General features: G+C 39.6%; 1 protein-coding gene across 2 annotated transcripts in view; it reads left to right on the top strand.

Moving 5' to 3' along the window:
- Positions 1-19,243, top strand: part of tubgcp5 (tubulin, gamma complex associated protein 5) — a 61,419-nt gene that overhangs the window by 17,074 nt on the left and 25,102 nt on the right. For both annotated transcript variants that reach the window (XM_041199578.1, XM_041199579.1), the window contains exons 8-13: positions 2,470-2,559; positions 6,049-6,142; positions 9,822-10,068; positions 11,409-11,611; positions 13,114-13,229; positions 15,557-15,831. In XM_041199578.1, the coding sequence (XP_041055512.1) occupies positions 2,470-2,559; positions 6,049-6,142; positions 9,822-10,068; positions 11,409-11,611; positions 13,114-13,229; positions 15,557-15,831 (1,025 nt within the window). The remainder of the gene's footprint in view (positions 1-2,469; positions 2,560-6,048; positions 6,143-9,821; positions 10,069-11,408; positions 11,612-13,113; positions 13,230-15,556; positions 15,832-19,243) is intronic.

Here is a 19,243-nt window from a genome sequence, read left to right on the forward strand (position 1 = left end):
GAACATTGGAGGGAGATATTGAAACCCTGGAGGTGGATCATTGTTGAAGACGTCCAAGAGAAAGCATCGTTTAAAAGAAGATTCCAAGGCAAATTCTTCAAGAGTGGAGATTGGAAACCCTTGTCTGAGTTTCCGTGAGACCGATTGGCTCATGGTGTGGTGAGCATCTGGGGATGTTGATGAGGGATCCACGGAAGCTGTTTTGGTGGCATCTGTCGTTTGGTTTCGGAGTGTGGTGTGTCCAACCACAGTTCACCTACTAGTACATGGATTGTATGCTGTGAACAATAGACTATAAGATAGATTTTTGTAACTTGTGTTATCCTTACACATCTGTATATATCTGTAAAGGTACAGTTGTGGGTGAATGAGTAATGTAATATAATTTTTCTTGTTTAATAAATGCTCTGTCCTTTTGTTAAAAGTTCATCAGACTCTTGTGAATGTGTTCTGTACCCACTCTCCGCGTTTCTAAACAAAGAATAAAAGTTAGAATCTATCAAGCCAGGTTCCACTGAGGGTTCTGACTTGTCCAGTAGCAACATTAGCTGGGATCTTAACACTCACGATGATGCCATTGACAGAGTGACTCAATGAATTTGGTGAATGCTTTGTGGATGCCAAAGACAGTTAATTTGATGATTTTTAAAAAGTTTTGATTGCGGTTAAGGGTGAAGGTTAAAGGTTGTGGTTTGTAGAATTAATTTGTCAATAAAACATGTCACATTGAATTAATTTGAATTACCAGTTTTTTTTCACATTTCAAAATGTGACCACCAACACCAGTGGTTCACATTTTATACAGTGCATATAAATCTACCCAATTTTGGAAGCATTTTTCAAGGCTTCAAATGCTAACTTATGTGCTATGGAAGAAAACTCATAAGCTCTCAGTTGGGATAGGTACAGGCTGATGTAACCATTATCCTTCCCGATCAGAAACTTGGATTCAATACAACATCTGTGTGAGTTAACTGACCTCAGTGCTAATAAAGCTGCTACAAATGACCTCTGCGCCCCTTGGGTTGAACAGGGGAAAAATTAACTAGAATCCTCAATAATACAGGAAAGTGCTGGTGGAAACTAGATCAGGCCAGTGTGAATGGATGATTGGCTACCTAATAGGAAACAGAGAATTTTGATAAATGGATCATTTTCAGGTTGGGAAATGTAACTAGTGGAATGCATAGGAATCTGCGCTGAGGCCTCAACTATTTTAGTTGTATTTATGACTTGGATGAAGGGGCTGAGCGTATTGTAGCCAAATTTGCTAACAATACAAAGATAGGGAAGAAAGCAAGTTGTAAAGAGGACACAGTCTGCAAAATGATATAAATAGTTTAAATGAATGGGCAAAAATTTGGCAGATGGAGCATAATGTGGGGAAATGTGAGGCCCACTTTGGTAGGAAGAATGAAAAATATTTTAATGGAGAGAGACTACAGAATGCTGTGTTTGAGGGCTCTGGATGTTCTTGTACATGAATCGCAAAATGTTAGCATGTAGGTATAGCAAGTAATAGGGAAGGCAAATGAAATGTTTGTTTTTGTTGCAAGGAGGATGGAGTTTAAAAGCAAAAGAGTCTTGCTCAACTGTACAGGGCATTGGTGAGACTGCACCTAGAGTACTGCGTATTGTTTAGGTCTGGGTCCCCTTAATTAAGGAGGGATATAATTTCATTGGAAGCAGCTCAGAGAAGGTTCACTGGGCTGATTCCTGGGATGTAGGGGTTGTCTTGAGGAAAGGTTGAGCAGGTTGGACCCATACTCATTGGAGTTTAGAAGAATGAGAAGTGATCTTATTGAAACCTACAAGATTCTGAGAGAACTGGACAGGGTAGATGTGAGGATGTTTTCCCTAGTGGGGCAATCTTGAACTAGGGGGCACAGTTTAAAGAAACGGGGTCTCCTATTTAAAATGGAGAAGAGGTTGAATTTCCTCTCTCAAAGGGTCATTAATCTTTGGAATTCTCTTCCCCAGAGAGCAGCAGAGGCTAGGTCATTGAATATATCCAAGGCTGAGTTAGATTGAGTCAAGGATGGTGGGGTGGGGGGGAGGAGGAATGGCAGGCAGACAGAAAAATGGAGTTAAGGCGACAGTTAGATTAGCCATGATCTTATTGAATGGCAGAGCAGGCCCAAGGGGCAGAATGGCCTCCTACTGCTGCTGTTTCATATGTTCTTATGTTATGTTCAGGCTCATTGCACATCTTCACAATTGAATAGTCTGTGATACTTGCCCTGGAGGTTTGTATGTGAAGAATGGCCAGTTTGACTGACTAACCATGAACCTGCTGACACCCATGGAACTGTATTCTAGCTAAAGTCAACAGCACAGCAGTTGAATAATTCTATTTAACAAATGAAATAACATATTATTAAATAGAATAGTTTATTATACACCTGAGTTTTGTTTGAGAATAAGAATATATTCCCTATTTGGTTGTAATTTCATAACTTTACTGTCTAGGGAGCAGCACTTGTACAATACTGATCCGCTGTATTATTCAGATGAACGAACATTTGTTACAGAAACCCAAGTGATCCGAGAAACATTGTGGTAAGTATCAGTTATTACTTCTGGAGGATTGTATAAATATTCTAAACTTTATGCACTTCTGCAGTAGGTTATTATTTTATTGATCTTGAATGCAATACATTTAATTACAAATAATTTGGAGTTCACTTTTTAGAAATCTCATTGGTCAACAGTAATCACATGACCATTTTAAATGTTTATATCTTGCAATTTCATTGGTTGCTGGTAAGCATGTGAGCAACCTGATTTTGTTCCATATTTGACCAGAAGGATTAATGCCAATAAACACAGGTAAGTCAAGTTGAGAATTTGGTTGGCTTCAGTTTACATAATGACAGCCAACTGCCGCCTTGTACAATTCTTACGGTGAAAGGATGTGATTTGGCCCCTTTTGCTCTTCTACAGGTGGCCACAATGCCTCTGCTGCCATTACTACCCACAGTGCCCTTACGTGCTTCCGCTCTGTGGCCAGCCCAAGTGAAGGTGGCAGGACATATTGAGAGAGTAGTTAGAAAAGCATAAATAGAGGGTCTGAGTACAAAAGCAGGAAAGTTATACTGACCCTATATAAAGCTCTGGCTAGGTCCCAACTAGAGTATTGTCTAGTCCATGTCCAAATGCAGCAAGACCTAGACAATATCCAGGCTTGGGCTGAGAAATGGCAAGTAACATTTGCGCCACACAAGTGCCAGGCAATGACCATCTCCAACAAGAGAGAATCTAACCATTGGCCCTTGATGTTCAATGGCATTACCATCACTGAATCCCCCATTACCAAGATCCTGGGGGTTACCATTGACCAGAAACTGAACTGGACTAGCCATATAAATACCGTGGCTACAAAAGCGGGTCAGAGGCGAGTAACTCGCCTCCCGACTCCCCAGTGCCTGCCTGCCATCTACAAGGCACAAGCCGGGACTGTGATGGAATACTCCCCACTTGCCTGGATGAGTGCAGCTCTCACAACAGTCAAGAAGCTTGATACCGCCCAGGACAAAGCAATCTGCTTGATTGGCACCACATCCACAAACATTCACTCCCTCCACCACCGAGGCACAGCAGCAGTGTGTATCATCTACAAGATGCACTGCAGGAATTCACCAAGGCTTCTTAGACAGCACCTTCCAAACCCACAACCACTACCAACTGGAAGGTCAAGGGCAGCAGTTAAATGGGAACACCACCACCTGGAAGTTCTTCTCCAAGTCACTCACCACCCTAACTTGGAAATGTATTGTCGTTCCCTCACTGTCGCTGTGTCAAAATCCTGGAATTCCCTCCCTAATAGCACTGTGGCTGTACCTACACCACATGGACTGCAGTGGTTTAAGAAGGCAGCTCACCACCACCTTCTCAAGGGAAACTAGGGATGGGCAATAAATACTGGCCCAGCCAGCAAAGCCATCATCCTGTGAATGAATTTTAAAAAAAACACACTTTAAGAAAAATTTGAAGGTCTTGAGGGGGTGTAGACAAGATTTACCAGAAAGGTTCCAGGGATGGGGGCAGTTTTAGTTAGAAGGTTGGGTTGGAAAGGCTGGGGTTATTCTCCTTGGAGATAGGAGATGAGGGGAGATTCCACGGTTCCAGCATAGCACAAACTTTATTGTATTTAAAAGAATTAACCAAAAGAAGCAGTTTTAACACTATAAGTTATAAATATTTATATTATGCACTCTGTTTTACTCCATACTTTCTCCGTGCCTCATTCTTAAAAGACACATCAACCTTAAAGTTATTTACTTCTGTAGGGACCACCCAGAAGTATGCAACAGTCCTCTGCAAATTACATGAATTCTCCTCAGTTCCAGCTATTCTCAGGTTTAAAACCTTCATTCACCATCTCCTGACTGTGGACACCTCAGTTCCTTTCTCTGGTTACTTTCTCAACACTTCTCAGCCTTTCTGTTGGTTGCTTTCTTTACCACAAGAGTCTGAGAACCACTGAAAGTTTTTTTTCCCACTAACTTAAAGCTAGAACAAATCCTCCAGTTTCTGTTCCCTCACAAAATCCAAACTGAGATTAAGCCTCACCTGCATTCCACGTAGTGAATGTTGAAGTTAGCATTTCTTTGCTTAAGCTACAGGCCTAACAAACTATCGTTTATTTTGGCTACCTTCTCTCAGTGAGCTGCAGCACACAAAATCCAGGTTGCAACTAGCAAACTATGCAAACACCCAGATAAAGTGAAACCCTAGAATCTCCCTAAACTCCATGACAATGTGCATGCTCTCGGATGTCCTCAAATAGACCTTTAGATTAAGTATTCCCCATTGACAATCCTTCTTTGACCAGAAGAAAGAAATGGATTTTATAGCCCTTCAGGGTTGACTGAATGTTTTTAAACTTATTTAGCTGTAACTCCCAAAATAAAATCATCTCTCTGGTTTGCCCTTACTGAAATAATTGTAAACGTCATGTCTGCACCAAAAGACCCATAGGTCATCCATTGTTTGTTTCTCCACCTGCTATTTTATGACACTTAACCCTCTGCTTTGACCTTTTAAGTCAACATGGCCCAGCCTGTCAATACACATGAACCCTTCTTCGAATTGTAATTAACTCAGGCTTGTTTGAGTTGCATTCACATCAGATGTTTAAGCTTTAAGTTAGGTTTCCCCCCAGTTCTCTACGGTTAATCTTTAATTCCTAAAACCAGAAGTTATATTCTAATACATATAAATTATGAACCAAGTATTCCTGAAACTATCAAGAAAGAATTTTCATTTATATAGTATGTTTCACTATCTTGGGAGAGCACCAAAGTGCTATAAAGTTAATGACGTACTTTTGAAATGTCACCATCCACGTGATGACCAATTTTCAAACAGCACAAAGAGCAATGAGATAAGTTGTTTTAGCACTGTTTGTTGATGGATAAATATTATCCAAGCCACCAGAGAGATCTGCCTGCTTTACTTTGAATTTGCTATGGGATCTATTGCGTGCACTGCTGAGGGCAGATGGGTCCTCAGTTTAACATTTTATCCAAAACATGGCATCTCCAAGAATGCAGCACTCCCTCAGTGCTGCATTGACATGTCAGCCTAGATGATGTGCTTAAATCTCTGGAGTGGGACTTGAATGTTTTGACTCAGGACCAGAAGTGTTTTTACTGAGCCAAAGTTGATACCTATGCCAGAAGTGATCAAAGGCAGCAACACCTGGAATGAAATAATCCTAAAACAGAACTAATAATGGAGAAAAAGAAACAAAGCAAGAACAAAATAAACTGAAGTATAGGAAAGAAAGGCTCCAGCAATAAAATCCAAAAATGAAAGGTAAGAATAATGAAAGGTTGTGGAAGGAAAAGAAAATAAAACATAGGTAACAAAAAGTAAGTAAATATAAATAGGTACAAGAAAAAGTAACATTTTCACAACCACATTTTCATTTCCCCAATTTATAGAGCCCTAATTTTTTTGTACTTTTCACTTTGAGTGTTGCCACAATATATCTATCAATGGATTGTGTAAATTTTAATGTACTAAATTTCTTTCTGTCTGCAGGTTATTGTCTGGAGTTAATAAACTGTTTATGTATACATTGCATGATGGAAAGATATCGGTGAGAACTGACATCATGGTAGCTCATCTGACCCAGGTATGTAACTCCCTCAAAGAGAAACCACAGGACCATTCCTTTTAGCAGAAGATTGTGGCTTCAAGTCCCACTCCAGAGATTTGAGCGCAAAAATCTAGGCTGACACTGCAGTTCAATACTGAGGGAGCACTGCACTCAGAAGGCAGATAAGATATTAAATCAAGGCCACATTTATTCTCTCAAGTGGACGTAACAGAGTACATGGCACTATTTCAAAGAAGAGCAGGGAAGCTTCCTCTGCTGTTCTGGCCAATAATTATCCCTCAATCAAAATCACTTAAATAAAAACGATTGTGTGGTCATTTTCACCTTGCTGTTTGTGACAATTTGCCATGTGCAAATTGGATATTGCATTCCCTATCTTGCAATAATAACTGCTCTTCAAAAGTACTTCATGGGCTGTAAAGCAAATCCTGAGATCATGAGCATCCTGAGACCATGAAAAGCAATATACAAATGTAGGTCTGTCTTTTTTCCAAATCGTAAAATCTCATTGTTCCTCAGCTTATGTTGTCAGATGATGGGTGAAAAATGATAATTGTTTCCCTGTTTTGAAATATAATCTTTTAATCAACATGGCAAATTCTGACTCTGTCTGCATTTAGCACCTCCAATCATATTGTACTTTGTCTGTGACGATAAATTAATAAGCCAACTCTGATTTGGCCTGATGAAACTCTAATCTAGTATTGTCTAATAGATAAACTTGCTTTTAAAAGTTCACTATGGTACAAAATAATTGGACATGATATTTTTATTTTTCTTCTTAGCTAAATGCTAATCACCAAGACCACCTATTCTATCTGCGTAACTTCACTGCTGTCTCAGCTCATCAGCTGCTGAAACCCACCTTTTGTTACCTCCAGACTTGACTGTTCCAATGCTCTGCTGGCTGGTCTCCCACATTCTACCCTCTATAAACTTAAGGTTGTCCAAAACTATGCTGCCCGTGTCATAAGCCATACCAAGATCCGTTCATCTATCACCCTTATGGTCGGGAACTTATCTTGGTCCTGGGCAAGCAACATCTTGATTTTAACATTCTCATCCTTGTTTTAAATCTTTCCATGGCCTCACCCCTCTCTATCCCTGGAACCTTCTTCAGCCCTACAACCCTCTGAGACATCTGCGCTTTTGAGCACCCCAGATTTTAATCACCTCTGCCATTGGTGGCTGTCCATTTCAGCTGCCTAGGCACTAAGTTTTGGAATACCCTTCCTAAATCTCTCTGCCTATCTACCTTGCTTTCCTCTTTTAAGACACACCTTAAGCCCTTATGTGACTCAGTGTCATTTTGTTTTGTTACACTCCTGTGAAGTGCCTTGGGACGTTTTACTACCTTAAAGATGCTATACAACTATAAATTATTGTTGCTCTTCCATTCATAACTAGCAGAGGGTACTTCACTATATTGAAAGACAAATTCAAACTATGCAGTATTATATATACTATTTGCATGTGCAATTTATCGTGTCCAATTTTATAATATTTGTATTTACAGTGCTTTATCATGTCAGTGCATCTCAAAGCTTTTGAAGTGCAGTGAACTATGAGGTAAATGTCCTGTGGAAACAATTTGGATTTAAAATCTTATGCTGTTTCGTGTCCATTGAAGATTTTGAACTAAGTCCGTTATTTGGTGGAAATGCATTTAGTTGAAAGTCAACTTTGGCATACAAAGTCCGAACGGCTATTATAATTGTGCTTACATTTCTTATTTGCCGATATTTTAATTTGGTTGGCATGTGTATTTGGGGAGAAACTGGGGCACTCAATATGTCTAGTGATCTGTCACAGGTCGCAGATTGCTTAGTTACCTTGTGGAATTGGAAGGAATTTTCCAGCATTTTTCCTGAAGCCTAATTTTTTTTTTCTGTTGTTTTTGTCTCCTGAATATTTTGCATTAATAATAAATAGCTAGAATGCAGCATCAGGTCACACCATTTAATAGATGGTGTTATGATCCCAGCTGATGTTACTACTGGACAAGTCAGATTCCAGGGTGGAACCCAGCTTGATAGATCCTAACTTTTAATTTTTGTTTAGAAATTTGGAGGGCAGCTACTGAACAGAGTCCCAGAAGTTAGCTGATGAACTTTTAACAAAAGAATAAAACATTTATTAAACAAGAAAAAATTAACTATAGTATAATACTCCACCAACTGCTATACCTTTACAAGATTTATACAAATTTTTAAGGATAACACAAGTTAGAAAAGCTATTTTATACTCTAATGTTCACAGTAAGTACACAGCTCATGTAAACTATTAGGGGATCTGTGGTTAGGCACACCACACTTAGAAACCAAGTGACAAATGCCACCCCAAACAGATGCTATGGATCCGTCATAAACTCCCCCACCCCCTACTCCCACAGATGCTTGTCACGCCGTGAGCCAACTGGTCTCACTGAACTCCATCTTTCACGTAGGGGTTTCTAATCTCCACTCTCGAAGAACAGGCTTTGGAATAATCTCCCAAACTTCACTTTCTCTCAGAAACCTTCAGGGTTTCGAACTCTCCTTCTGATGTTCCCCTCCCTAGATTGCCACATGCATTCCAGCTTTGTCTTCCTCGCACTCTCTGTCAAATGATCAGCCATGCCAACAGAACACTACTGCTTCACATGCCCATAGTAAAGAGTTACAGACCTTTGGCTGCCTCCTTGGATCTTCTGGCTTCTTGCAAGCTTGTTTTGCTTTAAGTCTGCATCCTGCAGCTTTCCCTCTTTAAGCTTGGAGTTCCTTCTCTGCTCCTCACTCTTAACTTCACTTAGCAGGACCTTTTCCAGATATCTGTCCTTGTCCTTTGACTTAACTTAAAGGGCTTCGCGGGCCTTTCTCTTTCCTTTAGGACCTACAGTCCCCTCTCCCAGTAGACTGCTGACAACTTGGTATCTCCCTTGAGATCCAGAACTCACTTGACATTCACTGTTACTTTAACTTCAGGGCAAGTCATCTAAGATTCTTAGACTTATTCTCCTCGGCAGTCTGATAGTATGTCAGCTAGAGAGAGAATTAAACTGCTTCCTTCACCTGACCAAATGAACTCAAACTGCTTTCTGTTTCTTTGTATGTGTGTGGACCCTCTTTCTCTAGACTCCTGTTGTCAGAAAACAGCATAGTTTTTTTCTACCTTGTGTTTGTTTTAACTGCCCTTTAAGGGTCATAAAAATTAATAAAATGCAGGCATCTTTTAAAGTGAAACTAAAACTCAAGTTCTCCCTTTCTTAACACACAAATACAGAAATACAAATTTAAGCTTAAACTTGAAGCCAAACTCATTCCTTCCACCTATAAATATAACTTACTTAAACCATCTCTAGTTCTAAAAATGGGGCATTGTATATTTTTTGTGTATTTGTGTTGGTAGGATATTCTAACTATGAAAAGTACTGCACTGACCACATTAATTATTTGTCTGTATTTACTTATGACAAGAGATAATTGCTCAATTTTGAGATTATTTTGAAGTCATTCTTATTCAAACATCTTAAGTTTTTTAGTGCTCCTTTAACCGAGTAGGCGGGAATAATGGAAGTCTGCTGAAATGTAAGGGCTCTATCCTGGGTTTAATGCTGGTGCATCAGCAAATTGAAACAAGTGTGACCAGCAAATATGATGATTGAGGTTGTGTGCTTCCTCCAAAAAGTGGGCTAAATTTTTTTCTTTTTTTGTAGAATTGCCTTAAAGCAGTACTGGAACAGATAGCCGCATACGGGCAAGTTGTGTTTCGACTACAAAAGTTCATGGATGAAGTTATTGGACACAGCTCTGAAAGTTGCCCACCTGGAATCTTACCCACATGTAAAAAGTTTACTGAGCCCCCCTTCCGGACATACCAGTCTTTTGTGTGGGCCCTGCATAAATATTTTATGAACTTCAAGGAGGAACTTGTCAGCATTGAAAAGTGCATGATAACTAAAGGTATTCAAAATGTTGGCATGCTTAAAACACTTTCCTTAACTTGTAATTTTTTTTACAAATAATTTTTCTTGTTACAATTATCATCCTCCACCCAACACATTACTCAGTAGCTGTGTGAAAGGCTGGATGCTTGCAGATATGGGATTTTCTGACATATACATACAGTCTCAGAATTGGAGTACAGCAGGAGATGCCCATTAGCCCAACAGATGTCCCTCAGAATTGATGCAGGAGCAGAGAAAAACTTGGACAAATTGTGCTTCATTATAATGATGAGCATGATTTACCCCAGCTGAATGCAAGCATCATTAGCCTTGCTCCAGTCGGTAATTGTTACTCTCATGCTACACTGTACAAGTTGCAGAATTCCAAGAAATTAAATTTTCATAATGTCAAGGTCTGTAATGAGAAAACTAGTCTGAAGCTTTGGCACTGGTATTCTGGCAACTCCATTATTGTTATTGCCGCTTCATATGCAGCTAACAAAGTTAGAAATCTAAGTCTTTTCCTCCCCTCACAATTCTCTGAGACTTCAGTGCTATTTCATCTGGCAAACTGTCTTGGAATATCCCTGCTGCTTAAATAGTATTCACATAAATGTCATTGCCTGAAACTCAATAGCTCTGCCAGTAGAGCTTATTGACTGATTTTATTATTATTTCTGGTTCAATCTATCTTCCATCTGAAATCTAAATGCCTTACTTTGCATGTTTATTCCAGTAGTGTACTGGGGAGTTCGGGAATTGTTTTAAAGTATTTTGAGAAAGAATAAGGATGATTGCTGGATAGCTGCTGTTATGGGACTCTGCATCTTGACTGTTTAGCTAATATTAAGGAGGCGCACAGTAGGGAAAAATATTAGTCTTTGTTTAAAATTTACATTTTCCCCATTGTTCCCCTTCTTGTGGTTGAAGGCTTGGACTCCTGTGGCATTTGTATAAATGCCCTGCCTGAAGAAGCTGGCTAAAATATTGTTTTTATCAGTGAAGATTTCAACAGGGTCAGCCAATGGTGCTGGGTGGCCAATTGCTTTTGAATGAGCTGGGATGGGCTGTGCATTATGATGTTTTTCAGCATTCACACAGGGGCCTTTAAATCATTTATGTCCTGTGCAAATATGCATTACTGACATCACTTAATATTGAGTATTAAAATAATTTGTTTCTAAATCTTATTCTTAGGATTGTTTAATGTCTTGTGAAAACACTGCATGTAAGAATTCATCTCTTGGTAGAGTTTGCTTCACTAACTTCCTAACTACTTGCTGATGGTAAAGGGCTATACAATTTTTTCTTACAGTTCTGACACTTATTGATTATACTTATTTTTTTCTTTTTAAGATGAGACGGTGACCCTAGCAGCAGTACTTGAGAAACTAGCTCCTCGATTGTCTCAGCTTAAGATACTTCATAAAGTATTCAGTACAGGAATAGCAGAAGTTCCACCTGATACTCCAAATGTAATCAGGGCTTCTCATCTGTTGAATACTCTGTATAAAGCTATTATTGAATATGACAGTGTAGGAGAAGCCGCTGAGCAGACGGTGAGTGCATCTTTTATGGCATCAATGCTAAGAAGCATAATTCAGTGTGTGGGACTGGGGTGTTGAGTGGAAACCTATTTTTATTAATACTATCAAAAGATTAAATGTTCACAATTTTGCTTTATTGGTTCTTTTTCGCACAGTTTTCTCTTCCTTTTTTGAAAGTGGTTGAACCATTAAATGGCAGGCGTAGGTTGGGGGATGGTCTTTTGACAACAGTAGCTCTCATCAACAAGTTGATTTGATTTTTTTGTAATTGTAAGCAATGTTCCCTCTAAGCTGTGCAGCTAGTTCTGGTGCAGGCTGCGCACAAATCATCCTTCTTAAGTTAGCACGTATATATGGCTCTGCAAAAGAATTTAAAGAGCCCGCACGCTTGGCAGTGCACTGTTTAAAAAAAAAAGAGAGGGCACGTTGATTGTGAGCTTAGACAGCAGGTTATCTGAATTCCAACCTGTCCCCATCCGCAGAGATGCATTTCTAAAAGAGTTCATGTGATAGTTATCAGAAATAGCTGATTCCATATACCAATCATTTTACTATTTCTCCCTACCTGCCCCCTCATTTCTTATAGGACTGCCATAGTACCACACTGGCATCATCAGGAAACTTTTTTTTGTTAATTTGAGTGGCATTTTATTTATCTTGGGTAGTGTCTTTCTGAAATGTAGTGAAGTTGAGGATCATTTGGAGCTGGGGCTTTTCTGTCCAAGTGATTTTTGTTCCCGGGGATTCCCTCCCTAAATCTGTCTGCCCTTTCCTTTCCTTTCTCTTTTCCATTAAAATACTCCTTTTAAAAACTCCCTCTTTTGATCAGCTTTTTTTCACGTTTTCCAATATTTCTTTATGTAACTTGATGTCAGATTATGTCTGATTTTGCTCCTATGCAAAATTTTGGAAGTTTTATTACATAAAAGGCATGATATAAATTAAACTTGTTAAAAAATCTCAAAAAATGTTATAATGGTTATTATTTAGAAAAAAAGCCATTTAATACATTGGAGATACGTTAATGAAATTGAATGCTCATGGATGATCCGATAACAATACATTTTTGTGGCACAGTATCTGAAAGATTGACACAGATTCACATTTGTGCATTCCAGTTTCATTTGATGCATTACTAAGCAGTAGCAAGGTGCATTACCCCAATATTAGTAAAATTAAATCTAAGGCTGAGTTATCAATGGTCACTCATTGGCAGTTACAAGGATTTAATGGCCAGGGATCTTTGACAGTGTGACCAGTGTGCCCAATTGTTTAGGCATAAATGATAGGGAAGTTGGTGATATTAAATGGTGGCATTCAATGGTAAAACTCATCACATAAGGAGTTTTGAAGCTTAGCCTAGTGACTTGGTGGAAAAGAGTGAATGTGAAGAGAAAAGTTGATTTTAATTTCGATGGGAACAGAGAAAGGACCATGAGAATTAATTGTGAGACTAACTTTTTTACCTTGAGCTTTAACTATTTCTAACTCCCTCTCTTTTTCTCTCTGTGCAGGTATCACTTCTCTTTTCTTTATGGGTAGAAACTATAAGGCCTTATCTAGAAATTGTGGATGAGTGGATAGTACATGGAAATCTGTCTGACCCTGCAAAAGAATTCATTATCCAAAGGTGCACTAATAACAAAATTATGAATCGTTTTTTTATTTCTTGGCTTTCGTTACTTTGGTGTCCAGTTTAAATAGGCTGAGAAATGTATCCAGAATTGCCATTTCTGATTGCTCTCCAAGTACTGTCCCCTCCACCAGCCCTATTTGTGAAAGTGCAAGTTATTGTCAGGTGTGAATAGGTTTGAGATACATTGTGCTACCTCCTGCAACTGAACTGTTGTTAAAGCATTCATGACATATTATCATTGAGATATAAATAATGTCTATATGGCCAAGATATTAGAAGATTAGAAGTCTCTTGTCAAATTTCATTTTGGTCAGGATTCAGTGCTTTCTGGAGAGGAAGTAAGAAAATTGGCAAGAGGAAAGACATTGTTTTTTCTTTGGAAAAAAATTCAAATTTAGAAGAATGATGAATACAGGTGATTAAAAAGGTTAATGTGCAGTCAAAACATAAAGATTAGTTTTATACATACGTTTGCAGCCATCAATAGGGTACTTCATTGTCAAAGGAAATAATAAATTAAACATCTTTCCTTTTCCATTCTCCTTGTCCTCAACCTTTCCACCCATCCCCCCTTTCCCACCACCATGAAAGCTTTGTATGCTTGGTGATTTTGGGCAGTTTCAGCTTTGTTCACTTCCTGGTTTCCACCACCAGTGAATTGGTTGACACTGCCTGCAGCTGATTTTCAGCAACCCATAGCAATTAATACTTATAAATTGGAGAAGACTTAGCAGTCATGTGCCCCACAAATCATTGATGGGCCCAGTTTTGGTCACAGAACATATATAGATTATTTGAATGCAAGCATGCCTAAATTTGTTGATGATGGATAGGCACAAAAGTAGAGGGTTTGTCAGACATTGAGGAGGATGGTAAAAGATATAGACAGGATAGTAGAACAAGCAGTCAGACAGGTGGCAAATGTGATTTAATGTGGAGAATTGGAAAGTAATGTATTTTGAGAAGAAAAACGAAATACATGGAATGGAAAGATGTTGAAGAGTGTGAGTGAAGTGAATAATGGCACCAAATGTTCAAATACATAATTCCCAGGAAGGAGGGGCATCTAGACGAAAGAGTAAAAAATAAAAGGGCAATAGCATTTTGGGTTTTATAAATGAAATGATACGAGTAGAGTGATAATGATAAATTTGTATGTAGCAATGATTAGGCTCATGCTAGGCATGCAGTTTAAACACCCCTTTATCGAAGGGGCTTTAAAACCAGGAAGGGCATGTGCTGTAGATCCCAGAATAATTCCAAGGACAAGAAACTATAGACACTTGAGATAATGGGACTATTTCCACTGTTAGAGAAGGCTAACTTAAAAAAAAACAAATTTAAAGGGTTTTGATGGAGTAAATATAGAAAGATTATTACCTCCGACTGAGGAATTGATTAAAAAAAATGTCTCTTAATGGCGAAATATTGGAGCCTGGAATGATTTTCCACAGGGAGCAGTTAGGCGGGAATCATTACAGTTTTTAAGGAAAAATCGATTAATTATTTGAAATAGGGGAAGATACAGGGCTATGAGGAGAGAACAGGAGGATGGTGCAGTGTCAGCCAATTCAGTGGTGGTGGAAATCAGGAAGTGAACAAAGCTGAAACTGTCCAAAATCACTAAGCATAGAAGGCTTTCATGGTGGTGGAATTGGTGGTGGTGGGGTGGGGTGTGGGGGCAGGGGACAGGGAGGAGATTTAGGACAAGGAGAATGAAAAGGGAAAGATGTCTAATTTATTCTTTCTTTCCTTTCACAATGAAGTGGCCTACTGATGGCTGCAAATATATGTAGAAAACTAATCTTTATGTTTTGACTGCACTTGTTCTCTCCAAAACTTTTCAGAAAGGATTGCTTTAGAAAAGAGCCAGTACAGACTAGCTAGGTTGAATGGCCTCATTTTTGCTATAACTTCTATAGCTCCAAATGAAGTTTAAAATCATCTGATGCTTTAAGAATACCACCTTAGTCTATGGCATTTGGCCAATGCATGAAGGTCTTTCTTGTGGGGGAATTACAAATGTTAAGTAGTGCTACAACCAAATGTAGAATGTTAGGCATATATTTATTGAAGATGATGGCATTATAATCAGGGATAAGTACATAGACCACAATTTTTGCCTCCTATTCATTGGCATTTAACAGATGGTGAGGGTATATATACAACAGAGTTCAAATAATATTGCAGGAAATTTATTTAACTTGAATATTGTACTAATCACAGATGCTATAAAATGGCAGTGAATCATTGGAGCTCTGCTTGTAAAATGCTAGGTCTTTGTTTTTCCAGTCTATTCATATTGTCGTTTTGCATGCTAGGAACAAGGATGTCCCAGTGAATCATAGGGATTTTTGGCATTCTACTTGCACATTGTACAGTGTATCTGAAAAGACTGGGATTAATGAAAATATAGCTGATGGTGCAGGCAGCAGTTGCAGCATCGGTCAAGAAAACTCCAGTAAACAGCACACAATGGTCTCCTTCCTAAAACCAGTGCTAAAGCAAATTATCATGGCTGGCAAGTCAATGCAGCTGCTTCAGAACCTGGAAAGCAAAGACAACCCAGGCCTTCCAATGCAAAACGCTCACCGAGGTAAGGAAAATAACTGCATTGGTATAACAGTGATCATCTGGATAAGTTTTCTGGCCTTTTAATTAGTCATTTCAGAATTACAACAGACAATTTGGAAAACCTGCTAAATGTAAATTTTGAAATTCACTACATAATACATTAACCAATATTGTAATGGTGCCATTTTTTTCCAGAATTTTAGAAAATAACTTTTTATTGAAGTCTTGATCCTTTGGTCCCTTTCGCCCCAAGAGATATATCTAACTCCTTCTTGAAAACATACACTGTTTTGCCTCAACTACTTCCTGTGGTAGCGAATTCCACAGGCTCACCACTCTCTGGGTGAAGAATTTTCTCTTCATCTCAGTCCTAAATGGTCTACCTCGTATCCTCAGACTGTGACCCCTGGTTTTGGACTCCCCACCATGGGGAATATCCTTCCTGCATCTACCCTGTCTAGTCCTGTTAGAATTTTATAAGTTTCTATGAAATCCCCCTCATTCTTCTGAACTTCAGCAAATATAATCCTAACCGACTCAATCTCTCCTCATATCTTAGTCCCGCCATCCCAGGAATCAGCCTGGTAAACCTTTACTGCACTCCCTCTATAGCAAGAACATCCTTCCTCAGATAAGGAGACCAAAACTGCACACACTATTCTAGGTGTGGTCTCACCAAGGCCCTGTACAATTGCAGCGAGACATCTCTGCTCCTATACTCAAATCCTCTGGCTATGAAGGCCAACATACCATTTGTCTTCTTTACCGCCTGCTGCACCTGCATGCTTACCTTCAGCGATTGGTGTACGAGGACACCCAGGTCTCATTGCACATTCCCCTCTTTCAATTTATAGCCATTCAGATAATAATCTGCCTTCCTGTTTTTGCTACCAAAGTGGATAACCTCACATTTATTTACATTATACTGCATCTGTCTTGCATTTGCCCACTCACTCAGCTTGTTCAAATCACACTGAAGCATCTCTGCATCCTCCTCACAGCTCACCCTCCCACCCAACTTTGTGTCATCTGCAAATTTGGAGATATTACATTTAGTTCCCTCATCTAAATCATTAAGATATATTGTGAATAGTGGGGTCCTGGCACCGATCACTGCAGTACCCCACTAGTCACTGCCTGCCATTCGGAAAAGGACCCGTTTATTCTTACTCTTTGTTTCCTGTCTGCCAACCAGTTTTCTATCCATCTCAATACACTACCCCCAGTCCCATGCATTTAATTTTACACGCCAATACCCAGTCTAGGATGGCCTGTTTTATATTTGGTTTCTCAACGTATTGGTCCAGAATACCATCCCATATACACTCCAGGAATTCCTCCTCTACAGTATTGTTACTAATTTGATTTTCCCAATCTATATGCAGATTAAAGTCACCCACAATTACAGATGTTCCTTTGTTGCATGCATCTCTAATTTCCTGTTTAATGCCATTCCCAACATCACCACTACAGTTTGGGGGTCTATTTACAACCCCCACTAATGTTTTTTGCCCCTTAGTGTTTCTCAGCTCTACCCATACAGATTCCACATCGTCAAAGCTAATAGCTTTCCTCACTATCGTGTTAATTTCCTCTTTAACCAGCAATGCAACTCTACCGCCCTTTCCTTTTTGTTTGTCCTTCCTAAATACTGAATACCCCTGGATGTTCAGTTCCCATCCCTGGTCACCCTGCAGCCATGTCTCCATAATCCCGACTATATCATACCTGTTTACATCTATTTGCGCAGTTAATTCATCCAGTTTATTGCGAATGGTCCTCGCGTTAAGGCATAAAGCCTTAAGGCTTGTCTTTTTAACATTACTTGTCCCGTTCCCACTATTTTTCACTGAGGCCTTGATTGATTCTTGCTCTTGATTTCTCTGCCTATCACTTTTCTTATTCCCCTTTCTGTTTTTTATTCTAGTCTTTGATTCCCCCTCCTCTGACTCGTTGCATAGGTTCCCATCCCCCTGCCATTTTAGTTTAAAGCCTCCCCAACCACTCTAGCAAATATTCCCCCTATGACATCAGTCCCGGTCCTGCCCAGGTGTAACCCGTCCAGTTTGTACTGATCCCACCTCCCCCAGAACCGGTCCCAATGTCCCAGGAATCTGAAACCCTCCCCCTCACACCATCTCTTCAGCCATATAGGTATTGAAGGCTCAAGCTAATGAGCTAGATGACTCCTATGTGTTTGTTCCTTTCCCCTCTCCATTCTCAATCCTCATGGAAAAATAGCAGGCATTCACTTTGTACTCTGTAGTTGTAAGTGCGAACTCCCAAAATACAGTTCCATCATGGAGCACATTAGAAGGCCTTCTACTTTGTAATCCTTAGAAGGGTTTTGTTTTATGTCTTGGTAATTACAAATCCTGCACTGATAATGTTTTCGATAATTTTCTTGTGCTGTTATTTGGGTGTGTATGTTTCTTCTGAAATGGGGAGCCAGAAATCACCCTTGGATGATTTTCTTCTAAACATGCTGAATGTACTCTCAGGAAGATATAATAATTCTCATAATGTTATTGGAATTTATTGTAAAATACTGGCGTCTGTGTGTCTGTCTGAGAGACTTACTTGGATTAAAGGCAACTGGTCTGAAGGCTTTGGTGTAAACATGGGGGAAGTTTAAAATGTAAGAGGTAAAGAGAACGTTTGCATTTTTAAATAAGCCTGATTAGATTGTTTTCAAAAGAGGGAGTGAAATGTGTTACCTAGCCAGGTGAAGTTCAGAAACAGTGGTCAGGATTTTTCAGTCCGTGTGCAGGGGCGGACCTGACACGCTGACGCGTAAAATGACACGCGATGACATCAGGCGTGCGTCCCGATGTCATCACGCTGTCTCGGGTGTTTCGTTTGGCACACGAACGCCAGAGTCGGCTGTGCGCCCGTCGATATGTAAACAGCCTATTAAGGCCGTTAAAGAAGTGATTAATTAATTGTTAACGCTGCCTGCCCAACCTTAAGGTTGGCAGGCAGGCAAAAAGACCAAGCGGCCTTCACATTTTTTAGGAAACCTCATCCACAAGCAGGGTGAGGTTTCCTAAAACTTTTATTAATTTAATTTTTAAAATTCCCTACAAATAAAAACATGTCCCATCTCATGTGACACAATCCCATGAGGGGACATGTTTAAATAAATTTTTACTCCATGTATTTAATATTTTCAGTAGCGCTTCAATCTCCCTGAGGTAGCCCCATGCCTCAGGGAGATTGAAGCGCTACTGGCCCCAACTTTCACACCTTCCCGCCTGCACAGGTAGTGCTGCTACCGCTCGCATCTTATGCTAATTGACCCGCCCACGTAAAATGGAAGCGCGGAGCAGATTGCGGGCAGTGATCAACTCCGTTCCTGCCCCCATCCCCGCCCACTCCCCCCAAGCCTGCCCACTGCCTGAAAAATTCAGGCCAGTGTGTTTACTTTTCCCAAA

The sequence above is a fragment of the Carcharodon carcharias genome, chromosome 11 (genome assembly GCF_017639515.1).
Source record: "Carcharodon carcharias isolate sCarCar2 chromosome 11, sCarCar2.pri, whole genome shotgun sequence".
NCBI lineage: Eukaryota > Metazoa > Chordata > Chondrichthyes > Lamniformes > Lamnidae > Carcharodon > Carcharodon carcharias.